At 36.3% G+C, this 17,405-nt stretch overlaps 2 protein-coding genes across 4 annotated transcripts in view; one reads left to right on the top strand and one right to left on the bottom strand.

Annotated features, from left to right (window-relative positions):
• Positions 1–1,783: 1,783 nt before the first annotated feature.
• LOC132131161 (guanine nucleotide-binding protein G(q) subunit alpha-like) lies at positions 1,784–4,229 on the bottom strand. The gene is made up of 6 exons (XM_059543149.1): positions 4,047–4,229; positions 3,702–3,856; positions 3,409–3,537; positions 2,352–2,481; positions 2,113–2,266; positions 1,784–1,999 (listed from the first exon to the last, which is right to left on the bottom strand). The coding sequence occupies exons 1-6, from the start codon at positions 4,200–4,202 to the stop codon at positions 1,797–1,799; spliced, it is 927 nt and encodes a 308-aa protein (XP_059399132.1). The 5' UTR covers positions 4,203–4,229; the 3' UTR covers positions 1,784–1,796.
• An 8,317-nt stretch (positions 4,230–12,546) lies between these two features.
• LOC132131950 (guanine nucleotide-binding protein G(q) subunit alpha-like) overlaps positions 12,547–17,405 on the top strand; it is a 36,138-nt gene continuing 31,279 nt past the window's right edge. Inside the window, exon 1 of one of the 3 annotated variants that reach the window (XM_059544142.1) lies at positions 12,547–13,503. In XM_059544142.1, the coding sequence (XP_059400125.1) occupies positions 13,368–13,503 (136 nt within the window). In that variant the 5' untranslated portion in view covers positions 12,547–13,367. The remainder of the gene's footprint in view (positions 13,504–17,405) is intronic. The other 2 variants (XM_059544144.1, XM_059544143.1) reach the window with 2 other exon arrangements.

Below are 17,405 nucleotides of genomic sequence, written 5' to 3'. Positions count from 1 at the left end.
CATGGCTCTATCCAGTTTGTCATTTTTCACAGTATGGTGGGGATTTCTGCAGGTTATGCTGTTATGCCAGTAGGTCGCAACAAGTGACTGCATTTATGCATTCCGTTCAAAACATTTATTAGAGAATGGAATTCATTCACTCCACTGATTTGTTTAAAAAATACTGATGCTACATCCAAAAAACAACTCCCATAAACTCTTCATTCATTATTTCCTACATTACTCCACAAATTAAGTGCACTGAAAGACACAGTGAGGATGGCGGAAAATGCTGCAGACGCCATATTCTGGCAAGATGCGGAATGTATTCGGCTCTATGCTCAGGTGTATGGATACTATACAGTAGTCTAGCAGCTAGTCGTTGAGTTAGTAGGTTACACTTGATTTTGTGCATCATGGGATTGATTACTCACACTTGCTTGCAGTCTTTACCACTTGAGTGCACATGCAAGTTACAAGATGTGCTGTCCCAGGTCAGAAAAATGCCAAACTCAGTGCCATAAACACACACAGAATAAGTTAAATTAAGTAGATATTACATATAATTTTGGTACTAAAACATAGTGCTGCACATTTTTATTGGCACAGAGGCGAGTCTGTGTATTTTGTAAAGCATTTACAACTGCTTTTTATCACTTAATTAGAAACACAATTAAATAACGTTGGATGTTACATAGTGACTACTACTGAAAATACCTTTGGAAGTTTACTTTAAAGTGCAAAGTATTGAAATTAAAAAATGTGTAAGTAAAACATTTTTACAACACCATTGTAAGAGTGTCCCATTGGGTAATCAAAAGTTGTATCCACACTTGTTTTAATGCACACTTGGGCCAAATTCTGGAAATACATGATGTAAGCAGACCAGTGGTCAAGTGCTATGACCACAGGTGTGGTATTAGGAAAAACCCATAGTGTCAGACACAGCTACAAATGGCAGTCCCCTAAATAGTGCTTTATACAGGCTAAGGGTATAAGATGCATTCTTCCCTTAATTGGCCAATAACAGTATGTAACAAGATAAGTATGTCCAAATTGACAATATACAAGAAACAGCAGGCAAAAAGTACTACCTCTGTCAAAGATTAAAGTAAGGAATTGAGTTTAAGGTTTTAATATTTGTATTTAAAGCACTGCGTGGTCTCGGTCCTGCGCACATATCAGATCTTCTTCAACCTTATTCTTCTCAGATCCTCTTCTTAGTTGCTATTGACTGTTCCAAAATCTTAATTAATACCTGTCTTTTGGATTATCCTTTGCCTGTGTTTTGTCCTGTTGTTATTGTATTGGACTTGGACATGGCCTTCTGCCTGTTTCTGGATGGTGCCTTTGGATTACCAAAATTTATTAGGGGAAACTTAATTTACTAGTTAATTTTAGACATCAAAGTCACATTAAAATGTGAATTGCATTTGCATTTATTTACTAATTGATGCTAAAGCTTTTCAAACCACTTTTCTGAGCCATGTTTTTAATGATAAAAACTGGCATCACACTGATTTTTAAAGTCAGTTTTCCTCATTAATATCACATGGCTTTTAAACCATTTGAAATCTCCCTTTATAAAACAGTCCAAGTTTAACATGTAAATATATATTAGTTAAGCAAAATAAAATAAGCGAAATAAAAATCAACCTATAATTAAATTTTTTCCAAGTGTGTCCAGTTATAAATATTGGTAAAACGAGTATGGAGATGTGCCTCCACAAAATAGTAGTATTTCTGAACGTACATGGATTGGCATTGGGTTCAATACAGTCTGATGCCGAGTGCCTTAAAAGTGCACATTTGGCTCATTAGAGTATGTCATATTCCTCTAATTTCTTGATGAGTACGGCCTCTTTCACGTCACTGAAGACTTTCCGGATGTTTTTAGTGTCTGTGGCACAGGTGAAGTGAGAGAAGATGTCTTTGGATTTCTTAGTCTCGAAGGAAACCGCTCTCTGTTTGTATAAATTTCTGATGAACAGCATGGCATCTTGAATGTCCCTACGTTTGCCTGAAGGTGGCGTCAACCACATAGGAAAGAAAAGAAAGAGGGAATCAGATATGATAAACAAGAGATGCATGTATAATCTTGTCTTTTATCTCATGTAATGTGCACCAAACTACCGTTGAATTCAGGAAAGTATGTTTTTAGATCTGAGAACTGAATCTTCTCAGCCAGGATGTCCGTTTTGTTCAGGAAGACGATGACGGATGAATTATCAAAAAATGTTGAGTGGATGGTGGTGTAGAACAGCGACAAACTCTCTTCCATGCGGTTCTGAAAAAAAGAGAGTCAGATTATACAGATATATTAATATTAAAATAGAAGGACAGGACATATGAGGAGAGAGGCAGACACTTACATCCTTGTTATTCTCCTCAAGGAGTTGGTCGTATTCACTGAGGGAGGCTAAAAATATGATTGCCGTCACATTCTCAAAACAATGGATCCACTTTCTTCTTTGTCCCCTCTGACCCCCGACATCTACAATCCTGAAAAAGACAGACAGACCAGAAATCAAGTTCAGTCATCCACTTTTCTATTTCATCTTGCTGAGGTAGGTTCGTAACAGCCCCAGATTTGTCCCTAAAATCAGTTCCTTCTTCCCTTTTGTCACATTTCTAATGACAAACAATGACTCACTTTGATTTCCTTGAAAATTCAGTCTTGTTTGCTGAGTTAACTCGTTTGCCTGAGGTTATTTGTCAGTTATGTAAACACAATAAATCACTTGCAGTGTGTGCAAATAGCGCAGAGGCTTTCTTAATGTTTTAGGACATGATATTATCAATAGTTGAAGGGATAATTCACCCCCAAAATCGAAACTCTGCCATTTACTCATCCTCATGTTGTTCCAGACATTTAAGATTTCAGTTTTTATGAGAAAGAAGATCAAATATTTTGAAGAATGTCCATACTGTCCCTTTGAAATAAAAGTCAATGGGGTCTAAAACAACAGGTTATTTGGCGAAAACATAAAGGGTTTATCAATATAATTGATTTTACATGCTAAGCATAAGTATTAAAACGGAAGCATATTTGAGCTTTCAAGTTATAGACATATTAGAATAAAAATTACCATGACTGAATGATAAAATAAGTCCTGAAAAAGAATGGCAAATGTGCTTACTGACACACACCTAAAGCACATGCACAGGCCAGTGTGAATACCCAGTTAAGTTTTCTTATCAGTTATTGCACTTTTATTGCACTTGAATACGCACAGAATTATGTCAAAATGCCATTAATGTACAAAGTTAGAAAAGAAATAGCCATGTGTGTCAGTACATTGGGCCTTCAAAATATATTTTGTTGTGTTCCATGAAAGATAAAAAGTGATGACAGTATTTGGGTGAACTGTCCCTTTAAATGCCAGCATAACTTCTATAGTTAAGGAGTTCGGTCATTCATTGCTGTACCTGAGAGTCATCTTCTCTAAAGTAAAGCAGTGGTCTATGATGCCGGTGGTGGGGAACCGGACTTGAAGAACATCTTGAGGTGTTGGGATGTAGCCTTCAGCTGCGATGTGCTCCAAGTTATCAATAAAACTATAAAGAAAACAGAATTCAAACACTTTTAATGAAAATCAATGTTCTATAGAATTGCTTATGAAAGTCTTATTTGCATAACATTCGGTGCATGCACTGGCATCAGGAAAGAGGAAATAAACAAAAATGCAGGTAGTGCCAGGAACTCCCTGAAGTACACTTACTATTTAGTGGAGTCTAGTAGCTGATACTCTCTGCGCCGTCTGTAACAAATCTTAAAGCCTTTGTCTGCCCATAGATGACGAATAGCCTCTACATAACTTCTCTTCAGCTGTGTTATCTGATGTATGTCCAGATCCTGGAACCACTGGGCATAAATCTATGGATATCACAGACCTAATCAGATTTACAATACATTACAGTATATGATACAGTCTTTCTTAAATTGGTGCCAGCATATAGATAACAACTGTTTTTTTGTTTTTTTTAACTGTTAGTATGCAATTGTTGAAATATAATAACCCTCATTAATGAACGGGCTCTAAAAGCACACTTCTTCTCTTGATCACCTCGCTCTGTGGGTTGGAGTAGGGGATCTTTAGGGTCTTCATGGCATCCGTCATTGTACTCATAGCTTGGAATACATTCTGAAAAACCAGCTTAGTGTAGCTACGCCTCTCCTCTTCTGAGTATCCGCTTCCATGAATGATTTTCATCTGCTTCATAAACGTTGTCTTTCCACTTTCTCCCGTGCCTAAATAAAAGCCAAATGATCATGTTTCAACATAAAAAAATACTTAACTTTACACTCCATTAACTTTCAGTTCAATGAAAGTTTAATTGCATTTGTAAGCATTTTACATAATGATTTGTTTGAACATTATCTAATGTTTAATAAGTGTTTTAGCAAACATTAACAAGCACATTATCTCACGTTTCTAACTCTTTGAATATACATTAACTAATATTCCATTAAGCACTATATTTATTAATGTAAATTATTATACAGTTATTATACAAGTCTAATCAGCTCTTACATGAACACATATCAGGAAGTTACCCTCAAGAGATGATGTAACAAACCGCTTATGACATTTACGTCTATGATTAAATTCGCTTTCACTTTTAGAGGAAACATATCAGTTGGAATGAATCAGCATGTTGCTAATTTGAATTAAATTCTGATTAAAGACAGACAGAATCATCTCACCTAATAAAAGCAACTTTAAATCTCTCGCTTGTCTTTTTTTCTGCTCTGAAAGGATGCGTTTGATTTCATTATTTATGTAAATGCCGTTCCTCTCCTCTTCAGACAAGCAACAGATGAACCATGGACAGTAGTAGGAAACCCCCATTACTCCAACAGAATTAGAGGAACTATAAAAACAAAAACAATATTCAGCATGACTTTTTATTCCTTCAAAATGACCATGTACAGTAGTATGTTCATCATTAATTAAATGCAGATTTGGCTGTGTGGGTTTCTTGAACTAGTGTGCCGGAAGCTGGAAAAGGAAAACCCGGAGTGTTGATTACAGAGCTCGCTTATCAAGACAGGTTTTTAGTCTCTGCATTGCCGGGCTACATGCAAAGCTTCAAAGCCTTTTGCAAGACGACTTCTGGAACTTTTTCATTGGTGGAGAAGAAATAATATGAACTAGCTGGCCATTAGTTTTTTGTTTTCTGAAAATTGGGTTTGTAAGGACAAATAATCAGTGAAGAACTCATAGCTCAACAATAGACCATGAGAAAACATGCTCAAGTGTGTAAACTTGCAACAGAACACATTAATATTGTTGTTTTAAATGTTGTTGTTAAATTGTTGTGACCTGAATGTGATTTTTTTAATTATAATTCATTTGCATAAATTAGGACCACATTATTATCTAATTTATTTTGTCCAAATTGTTATCTAAATTTTTTAGCATTTTTTTAAATGCCAAATTGTATGAAATTATTATTATATAATGAATATAAATGATAAATTAATAAACAGTAAATAAATATTAATAATTATGTCTACCAAGCTCGGATAATGTATGGAATATTAACAGACTATCCAAATTTTAATAAAACAATAGGCCTACACCTTTAGAAGCACAGATGTGTCTGTCACTTTAAAGTATGGTTCACCCAAAGGTGAAACTTCTGTCATAATTTACTCAGGTTGTTCTAAACCAGCATAAAGTTCTTTCTTCTGTTGAACACAAACAAAGATACTTTGAATAGGCCTAATGCGGGTAACTTAACAGCTGCTGGTCCTCAATAACTTCCAAAGAAGAGAAAAAATACAGTTATTGGGGAACAGAAACTTTTTAGACACTCACATTCCTAAAAGTATCTTCTTTTATGTTCAACGGAAGAAACAAATTATTACAGGTTTGGAATAACTTGTGGGTGTTTAAACGATGACCACTTTTTCATTTTGAGTGAACTGTCCCTTTAAGTCAGACAGTCCACCGTGAACAACTGAAACGCTTCCCTGCAAACTGCGCTTTCATTATTAGTCACTGGACAGACACATTGATACATTTCCCATTCAGCCCTATATCTGGAGAGTGTCTTGTGTTCAAAAAGGGCACAGCCTTGTATTACTTAGGACTTCTAATTAAATTGATGTATGAAAGCCAAATGTTAGGCTACAGTCAAAATAGATATTCATGTTAACCGTACATATTCTGTTGAGTGATATCGGCTCCTAGCATCAAACAGTGTGAACAATAGCTCACAATTATAGACACATCAATCACTGACTGAAATGGAGAAGTTCTTCTATGGACAACAAATAAACTTTTACATCACTGTGCTACACAGCAATGAACACATGACATGACAGTAAACACGACAAGAGAAACACTCACCTTTATTAGGAAAACCTACGGCGTGAAATGGGAAACAACATCCTCTTGCTCAATTTGGACAGTGGATATGCCACCTTGAAGGAGATTTCCCTTATAGATGTTTTGTCTATTGTTCCTTCACTACAGACAAACCACTTGCATTTCCTGAAAGTCTGCCTTTAATGTGTAATATGCTGGGTATGTTACAAAGCATTAGATAACCAAAGGGAAGTCAGAGGAATGACATTTCTTGACATTATTCTGCCAAGCTTAGTAGCTATTTAAAGGGACCGACATATTTTATACTAGCAGAACCAGTAAAGTGTCACACAACATATTCTGGGTTCTTTTGACCATAACAATGGTTAACTGTTGGTTTTAATACTTTTACTGAATCGATGTAGCAGAAATGTCGATTATAGACCAGTATAATGCCACAATAGTACGTGATAATGTTCATTTCCAGGATGAGGAGGATATGTTTTGGAGTGTAGGTTGCTGTTTGTGAAGCATATCTGTTGTGAAGGTCATTGCTGTGGAATTGCTGTTTGCTCCAAATCCAAGCAGGGTTCATCGTCTGTTGCACACGCAAAATGCAATACAATAAAATATGTAGATCCAGGCATCCAAGAATGATTTAGCTTTGATATTAAAATGATTTCATTGTTTTGGATTTGCCGAACTGCTGTAAATTGAAGCATGTGCTTTGATTTACAAGGATTTGTATACTTTTATTGCTTCAGCTGAAAATGTATGCATCCTCTGTTTTTGTGTTATATATGTAAATGGTCATGAGATGTTGTGGATTTGTAGTCATAAGAAGATAATGGGTCCTTATTACCATAAAGAATAGAAGCTTGTAAAATAAAATAAAAGTATGCATTTAGCAGACGCTTTTATCCAAAGCGACTTACAGTGCATTCAGACTAACATTTTTTTACTTAACATGTGTTTCGTGGGAATCAAACCCACAACCTTTTGCACTGCTAACACAATGCTCTACCACTGAGACACAGGATTACGAGTTAAAGGAATAGTTCACCCAAAATTGAAAATTCTGTCATCATTTACTGAGCCTCAAGTTGTTCCAAACTTGTATGAGTTTCTTTTTTCAGTTAAACACAAAATAATATATTTCAAAGAATACTGGTAACCAAACAGTTGATGGTAGCCATTGACTTACATAGTATTTTTGTTTTTTCATGGCTGCAGTCTTGACATCAAAATATACCATTGGTTCTTTTAAAATTTCTTATGGGTTTTTCGAATCATAAAAGATCAAAAAAGATATCTGTGGTAAACATAATGTTTCCCGTTTTATCATCAGTGACTTGCAGTCTTATTTACCTTATGTTTTTACTGTGCTACTTACTGTACAGTATGATGAAAGTATTTTTGAGATTGTGGAAATTCTGTTGCGATCAGGAGATCATTGCATCGTGTGCTCAGTAGACATTACTGTACCTTTGATGCAATGCGAGTAGTGCTAAAAATATCGCTAAAATCGACACTTTATGGTTCATCTTTGCGGCTGTTATAGTAAAAACACAATAAAAGTTTGCAAGACAGTACCACATGTAATGCTAATTTTAATAATGAAAGATGTTAGCCAATCATAGCAGTGGGTTTTCACACTGGAAGTCTCACAGCAGTAGAAAATGACAATTGATATCAACATTATGTTTTTGATGAAACAACCATACTAAGATTAGGAGTGCACCCCAGGAATCATTATAAAAGAATTTTAAAATGCCCCCTTTAAATAAATATCTTTTCCAAGAATTCAAACCACTTTTTAATAATTAGAAACTGGTGTCTAGGTGACATCAAAAAGCAATTCAAAATCTCCCTTTCTAAAATATTGACATGTCTAGTATTTAAAATATAGATTATTTGTTAGGCAAAATAAAAAGTACATTTACACAATTACATTTAGTCCAAGTGTGCTTTGTTATAAATAATGCTAAAACATTCATTTGGCTGAAGAGAACACAAATGTAAATCCATAAAATAATGTTTCTGAATGCACGTGGATTAGCATTGAGAGCAATGTTATAGTCTGATGTGGAATGTCATGAAGGTGCGATTGGGGGTTATTATTATTATTATTATTAACAGTGAGAAGCTCTCTTCCACGCATCAATCAGCTTGTGTCAATGGATTAAAAATAGTGCAAAGACATTTTTATTACACATAAAGTTTGGGTTCGGTCATTCATTGCTGTACCTGAGAGTCATCTTCTCTAAAGTAAAGCAGTGGTCTATGATGCCGGTGGTGGGGAACCGGACTTGAAGAACATCTTGAGGTGTTGGGATGTAGCCTTCAGCTGCGATGTGCTCCAAGTTATCAATAAAACTATAAAGAACACAGAATTCAAACACTTTTAATGAAAATCAATGTTCCATAGAATTGCTTATGAAAGTCTTATGTGCATAACATTCGGTGCATGCACTGGCATCAGGAAAGAGGAAATAAACAAAAATGCAGGTAGTGCCAGGAACTCCCTGAAGTACACTTACTATTTAGTGGAGTCTAGTAGCTGATACTCTCTGCGCCGTCTGTAACAAATCTTAAAGCCTTTGTCTGCCCATAGATGACGAATAGCCTCTACATAACTTCTCTTCAGCTGTGTTATCTGATGTATGTTCAGATCCTGGAACCACTGGGCATAAATCTATGGATATCACAGACCTAATCAGATTTACAATACATTACAGTATATGATACAGTCTTTCTTAAATTAGTGCACACATAGAGATAAAACATTTTTATTTTTACTGTATGTATAAAATAATTTAATAATTAACATTTTTAATATCTTTTATATTTATCCATTACAAAAAATATTTATTATTATTATTATTATTTGGCAGTTCCACCACCATTATATGATTGCTGATATGAAATGCCACTAATCACTGGCCTTTAAAATTACACGAGTACCTAACTTAACTCAAGCTGATTTCTGAGCCATCTCCACCATCTGATTGAGGTATGTTATGCCAAAAGAATCCACTAGAGGTCACAAAGCCTTTTAACAGCACTTGTAACATGGATGTCAGAAACAAAGAAATCACTCCTGCCATGTGAACTGTTCTTGGTGAAATTTTGCAAGGTAAGCATTAGCAGTTTTTTTTTTTTTTTTTTTTACATAATTACACTGCAAGAGCCCTAACTTTACAAAAGTATGTTACATTGTGCCATGAGAGACCTTTAGTATGTTTTTATTAATTTTTCAAAACCGTGCTCGACCAAAAGGTTGATTTGTTGCTTTGTAAACGTACAAAAGCTCAGCTAATGTTTTCAGATCATCCATTTCTGCAGTCAGAATGGACTGTTTGCTGAGAAATATAAACTTCTGATCATTCATAACTATGAACATGACACAGCTATCATTATTTCTTCATGAATATACTGATCTCATTTCTTAAGGATGTATTTTTGTCACTTTTTGATATTTTTTTGAAGTAAATATAAAAAATGTATAGAATTAATGTGTGGAAATCATAATTATCACTAGTGACAACTTTATGCAAAACTATACAACAGCCACGTCTTTCTTTTGTCTTCTCTGAAAACTTTTGTCAAGCTTTAAATTGGTCCAGAGCCTGCAAACCTTCTTGGGTGTCAAGTGCACCACTGTGGCCTACTAAATGAGAAAGCATGCTCTCATGTTCAAGAAGCACTCATGCTGTTGTTTCTGGCTCACACTACACAGCATTGCTGGTTTACAAAGAAATATAATTTCCTGTGTTAAAATGAAAACCTGAAATATTTTATGGCATACTTCAATAAATACAGAAGATTCAGTATATGAAAACATTTTATTTTGAATATATATTTAAATAAATTAGTAGTATAGTTAATATTGTTCGATTTTCATAGTGTGAATGAATTCAAGTACTTTTGCCATAAAGTGACATATTTGGTAGAGCAATGAACTGCATGACATCCGGTACATTCTGAATATTTCCTGAAGGTGGCGCCAAACCAAAGATGAAAGGAAAAGAAAGTGTGAATCAGGTATGATTAAAAAAAGATCTACAAAATGAATATGTATTACAAATCTGTAAATGAAAAGGAATTTAATCTTTCAGCATGATAAAGACTTCAAACACAAATCTAAGTCAACAAAGGAATGGCTTAAGAAGACCGGCCGAGTCTGAGAACTGACCTAAACTAAACAGAAAAAACAACTTGTGGAATAACTTAAATTGTATCCTTTTATTCCCCTTCACGTCTCCGTGATGTATGTGTGCTATCAGGGCTGAGGCGCAGATGAAGTGAGAGTAAATGCTTTTAAAGTTCGCTGTTTCACACCTAAACACTTGCTCTTCATGCAATCCTGAATGAACAGCATGGCATCTTTATCGTCTCGAGGCTTGCCTGAAGGTGGCGCCAAACCACCGAGGAGAGGAAAAGCAAATCAGCTATGCATGACAAACAGGAGATGAAACATGCAGGTGCTTCTCAAATGAAAGGCTGCATCCTAATGAGGTTGAGTCCTTCCTAGAGCAGTCCTTCCGGGGCTTCAAAACTTCAGGGCTGTATCCGAAAACTTCGGCAGATGACTTGTTGCCTCACTGCCTTTTCAGGTGACCTCCTAAAAGTGATAGAGCCCTGATAGCACACCTTTATCACAGAGATGTCTCTTTGCCATCTGCATTTATATCTGCGAGACGTAATTTTTTAGAGTGTTTGCTCACCTGTAATATGTCTATTGGAAGTTTCCTATCAGATGTCAAATAGACGTTTAGAAAATGTCTTTAAGAAGTTCATGATTTAATAGAATGTATGTGAAACTGACATCTTAAGATGCAGATGCTTTCCAGATGAAGCGGTTTTTAACAGACATCTTCCAGACCTATATGTGCTAACTGGGAGAGCTTTGATGATAACTAAGCATATATGTAATTACAACAATACTAAGTTCTCACTAGAAATTAATTCCAAAGTTGGAAAATTTGGTTAAAAATGCACATGTAGGGCAAGATGGTCTGCAGCTCATTCTTACTTCCATCTGAGGTAATCAAACTGTTGAGTTGTTTGTTGAAAGGATTTGTTAGAAGTCTGGGAAGGCGGAAACTTACATCCTTGTTATTCTCCTCCAGAACCAGAAACCTAGTGAGTGATGTCACATCCTCAAAGCATTAGATCCACTTCCTTCTCTGTCTCATCTACTTTTCTATTTGATCTTCTGTGGTGAATTCATATAAGGCCTGGATTTGTCCTTAAAATGTTTCCATCTTCCTTTTTGTCCTATTTCGTAATGTTATAATGGCTCAACCCGTATTTTCTTTGTTCTGGAGTTAATCATGATAGAATTGTGACAGTATTTGGGGAAACTGTTCCTTAAAATAACAGCATAACCTACATTGTTATCTTGATTGCTCATTGCCATACCTGTGAACATCTCAATACTAATGCACTACATTTCACATTTTGCAGAGCGGTACAACTAAGAATGGCTGTCACTTTTTTCCCCACCAATTAAGTAAAGCTGTTTACATAGTTTTAAGTATCTGTTTTGATTTACTAGATTACTTTTTAGTTAGAAAGGGGCTAGTTGTCACAGGGAAGTTGTTTTAGGCTGTATATATTGGGACTGGTTGTCTCGTTTCATGACGTTTTCTGTTGACCTAAACAATGGTTTATTGCCGTTTAAATGTTTTAGTGGGCTATGCATTATTTTATGCATTATAAAGTCCATTATAAGCATCACTGTCAAAAACTGTAATCAGTGAACTGTTGTCTTGTAATAAACAACTGAATGTTACCAACAACAGTAAAGATAGTCAAGTGCTGGAATAGTAACTAGTAACTACAGGATCAGTAACTTTTAAATAGCTCCAGGTAAAATACTGGACCCGGATGTTTTTTTTTTTTTTTACCCTTTTCTTCCAAGCAGTTTCCACACAGTATCGATGTTGTCTGTGATTGGTTTTAATAATACACCTCTGAATATAAATATATATGTTTTATATATTTTATGAAACTATTAAAAGTGTTTAATTAAAGTATAAAGAGAGGATAGGCTTATGTTTGACTAGGAATGGGCGTTGTCCTTTCAGTCGAATAGCAGGGTTTGTGGCGAGACACGCCCCGCGAGCTCCACAGCCGTTCCTCCACCGACCTTGCCTCATTTGAGGCCCCTCCCCTTTGAGCGCTGTCTCCTCCGATAGGCTCTGCTCCCCGTCACTCACGCTCTATTTTCCAGCTGTCGCAACTCCAGGTTTGTATGCGACTCACACCGGACTAGACGGTGTGATCATCTGGAAATATTCTCACTCCGTCGATTTTTTTTTCTTTTCTTTTTTTTTGGGGGGGTGGGGCGATCCCACACCTGTGTCATGTTGTTCCGCCAAAAAATGTCGGCTTTAAATATCACTGAACCCCAATCGGATTCAAAGAAATGAGTGGTGAAATCAGCGCGTGGAGTGTAAATAAAGATTCCGACTAGCTAGCAGCTTAGCCCACCAAATTAAGCTAGTTAGTGCGTTTAGCTAATTCACTTTTCGGGTTTTAGATGCTTAAAAATCAAATGTTTGCACTACAGTCAGTGTTATATATAAACGTAGCATTTCTAAAAGCGCATATGGCTGTCTTCTGCCACCTGTCGCCGTGTGTTAGCTAGAGATCCGGGCAGCTGATGGACGGTGTTGCGGTGAATCTGGGCACTGGGGCGGTTAGCTTAGCGAGACAGCAAAGGACAGCACGGATGTCGTGGCAGGCAAGTTTGTCCCTCTGGGACTCTAGTTGGTAGTGATTACAGATCCTAAAAACAGGGTTTGAGCTGGTCTGATAGCAGGGACCTGAGACCTTTAGATTCACATCTGGCCTCCAATCTCATCCAGTGTTTGGCCTTGTTTGATAGATCCATTTGTATGAGCAGGCTGGGGTCTATTTTGCTTCATCGATTTACGTGTACCATAAGGCATTTTAAACCACATTCCCCCAGATCCACTCTGTTCCTCTTTCGACGCGGTTGCAAAGGGAAGCGGGTCGTAGAAGTGTGTCAGAACAGGGTTGGGATCTCCAAACGCCGTGGTGATGACTCTGGAGTCCATGATGGCCTGTTGCATGAGTGAAGAGGCGAAGGAGTCCAAAAGAATCAACTCCGAGATCGACAAGCAGCTCCGGAGAGACAAACGAGATTCGAGACGAGAGCTCAAACTCCTCTTACTGGGTAAGTGCACTGCTGACAGTCAGTTATGGCCGAGAGATGTGTGAGGTTTGACATGAACTCATATTGCTTTGTGGATTTAATGCACAGTGATGCTGCTTAAGTCGAAAAAGAAGCATTGCTTTCACAACTTGTCATTCGTGTGCATGATTTCAGTTAATGTAATCCATGCACGTGTTGATCTGCATTGTGTTTTAGGGTTGTTGGCTCCTAAAATTAATGATGATAGAATAGTCATCTTCATGTAGACCAAAGTCCTTTTATAAATTGTCTCTGTGTAGACCCAGGTCTAATGGGATCGTTCCCCACGGTCGTGGAAATATAGGGTAATTTCATGGAATATTACTAAATGAAGTTTGTGTGAGCTTGTTTTTAAAATATTAAAAAAATCTACTTATTAAATTATATAATGAATGTGTTGTGTTTGCTGAAAATATTTGAAATAAAATATATTTAAAACTTAGTTATTTGTTTAAATTAATCTTTTTATTTTTCAAATATTAAAAAATATTTTGGTTAAATGGGGAAGATATTTTAAGTGTTTAAGATATTTATTGACAACCATAGTCTGTATAATTAAAAATTTTTTTTAACTAAAATATATTGTGAGAGATTGCAATCAAATGACTGGAAAGAAATTAATATGGCAATTTGTATGGGAACCATAAGGATCGAACATGAATTAATATTTTTTGACAAGGGTATGAGACCATACAAAACCTGTTAAACTGTTACTGAAAATCTCCATATTAATTTATTAGCAATGTACGTGTTTTAAAGAGTCTTTGAGTTGCACTAGTGTCAGTTTACATTCATCTCGGGATCTGACCATTAGGCCGCTCTTTGCTTTCATTTTGGTGTCAGAGCCATTAGCCCAATTTGTGGCTGTAAGCAAAGCTAGATTGTCAGCAATTTAAGCCTAAGAGATTATATCTGAATATTTCAGTTGGGTAGAATGTTTCATAACACACGTCCTTACAGATCGGAGAGATGCAGTGACTATGAAAATAATTAAATCAGAGCCTTAATTTGAAACTCGGGTTGCAAAATCTATTTAGGACAGTGTTTGCATCACAGTTTTTGACTGGTGAAGTCAAAGAAGGTCCAGATTGTATCTTTTATGGTTGTGTCTCTTTAACTGCTCCTTGGCAGGCACAATGAGACTATGAAGCGCCGACATTGAGAATGAAACCTGTTCTGTCCAGGTTGCAGTTTTTCAGGCCAATCCTGTTCCCAAAAATGGCAAAAACTGCCTTAATTTGGCTGCTACGTGCCGAGTTGCTGTTAAAAGATTATGTTTTTGCTCAGAGAGGGATCCTCAAATTGCGTAGATGAACAGACATGGTCACGGGGCCGTGTTGTGAAGTGTGGGCTGACCCATAAAAGCATTTCACAGAATGCATGTCCTTAGAAAGCTCATGCAACACAACCAGCCTTTGTGCCCAGACTCACAGAGGAAAGACGGCAATAAGATACGCCTCTGTTGAGGATGAGGGCCTTGCGTGACCAATGAACGCTGTTAACCTTCTGCTTCTAGCTCTGTAAACTCTCGACTGCTCTGTCTGAAAGCTGAGAGGAAGCAGTCACCGCTCAGGGCTTGCAGAGCTACTTTCTAAAAGAGTGGCAGATTTGAATTGTTAATTTGCTTCTGCAGGTCTTTGAAAGATCTTCAGAAAGCCCCATTTCCAGATTAAGGCCTTAAAAAGATCTTAAATAAGAGCAGAAGATTTTAAATTCATAGTCACAACATTCAATTTTGCATTTGGTGTTAAAAATGTATAACTTCCTCCATATTTTTGTCATTTTCCAATACAAATGTTTTGAAACCTCCTTAAATCAAGAGACTTGAGATGCAAACTGAACTTATGAAGTCTTGTTTTCTGAGAAATTGAACAACTAAAGGTGAGTTTATGGTTCAAGGGGTCATCCGATGCTACATGAACTTTTACAAGTTGTTTGAACTGAAATGTGTGTTGGCAGTGTGTGATAATCTTTACCCCTTTCTCAAATCGAGCCGATCTCAAATTCCTATCTGTGAGATGTCACACAGACAGGCCCCTCCCACGATAGTTTGATTGACAGTAGTGTAACCTTAGACCCGCCCTGAGTGAGCTGTAGTCAGTCGGTCATTGTTTCACCGAAGGAGCGACAAGAATGACTCCTAAGTGATTGAAGTGTTCTGTTGTTGGATGTAATAATGAACATCTCAATTGTCATTTACTCCCTTTGTTTTTTGAAGGGAATGCGCCCCCGATTTACCAAAATGCATTTGTTCACGCGAATCATTCTTGATTGATTAATTTTTTTAATGAATCTTTGCAAATCGCCTTTCCTAATAATTTCTAATTAGCAAGTTTCATGATGAATGCAGCTAAAGTAAACCTCTCTCTGAGAGCGGCTCGCAAGAGAGGGGCGGGGTCAGCAGAGCTCATTAACATTTAAACGAGAATGCTACAAAATGGATTGCTCTGAAGAGCTTGACAGGGTAATACTGTGTTTTTTAAACTACCATTGAGAATTTTTAACCAAACTGTGTTACAGACTTTTCATTAAGACCCTAAAGAGTCATATCAACTTGTGGAAAATGGGCAACAGGTTGACCCCTCTAAAATAACAAATATCTGTCAAATGAGGGGTATGAAAACTTGGGCTGTCGTGGTTAAGAAATTTCCCTGTTCAAAACAAACGAAGGACCGTAAAGCTACAACGGCTCGCGAGAATATTACAGTCGTAACCATATTGTATCATTGCGCGACAGCCCTAATGAAACCTTGTTTTACCTTTGATTTGTTCATGAGATATTTGTTGCTGTTTCAGTCATAAATAGGGATGGGAACCGAAAACCGGTTCTTATTCAGAAAAAGATCCGGAACCGGAAAAGAACCGGAACCGTGAGCAATTTCTAAGTTTCGGTTCCGAAAACGGTTCTGGTGCAACACTTGACCAAGCGCTGTGAGCAGCCTTGCGCTGGTGTTCTGAATATTCGACGTAGGGGTGCACGATTTTGAGAAAAAACCTAATTGCGGTTTTTCTGACAAATATTGCGATTGCGATTTTTGATTTTTGCGTTCAATACTTTTAAGTGCATAAAACCTAAAATTAAATTAAATAAAATATGTTGTTACTTTTATGACAAAGAGGGTTAAATAAACTACATACATAGTTATTGAGGTAGTTATTGAGGTAATGGGATTGTTTGATGCTTCGTGATTATTAAATACCTGAACCTAAATACCAAAGAATAAGACATAATGGAAATGAACTTAACCACTTGTTCATTTATTTTTAAATTTAACAATCTTAAACACTGAAAAATAGAAAATGAATTCTTATTAGATTTAGATTTACAATTAGAAAAACAAAATAATTCTGCGGTCCACTGCCATTTACTGAACATGAAACTGTTATATTGCACAGTACACACACATTTTAAAATAAATGAAAATAACAATTAAAAACAACACCTTATCCAGCCTTCTGCAAGATAAGAATCTGTGCAAAATCAGAAACTGTGTCAGAGTGCTACATTAAAGGTTTTTTTTACTATAAAACACCAACATATTTACCATTTCTGGCTTGAGACAGGCACGCTCACATGTTGTCACTGGCACTGAAAATATGCTCTAATGGCATAGAATAATGAGACCTACTGGGAATTACCTTGACAAATGTTAAATTTACTTTGAGAAAAAGTGAACAATTCTAACCCATTAAACTTAAAAATTGAAAAATAAATAATACAATCTCTTATTAGACTTGGAATTAGAAAAAATAAATATAGCAATACTGCAACCCACTGGCATTTAGTAAATATAAAACAGCTGCATTGCACACATTTTGAAGTAAAATAAAAAGCTAGATCAGCTTGCCTTCTGAAAGATAAAGTGCGATTGAGAACTGATTTT

The sequence above is a fragment of the Carassius carassius genome, chromosome 48 (genome assembly GCF_963082965.1).
Source record: "Carassius carassius chromosome 48, fCarCar2.1, whole genome shotgun sequence".
NCBI lineage: Eukaryota > Metazoa > Chordata > Actinopteri > Cypriniformes > Cyprinidae > Carassius > Carassius carassius.
Note: the sequence above shows the minus strand (reverse complement) of the source record. Positions and strands in the feature narration are given on the sequence as shown.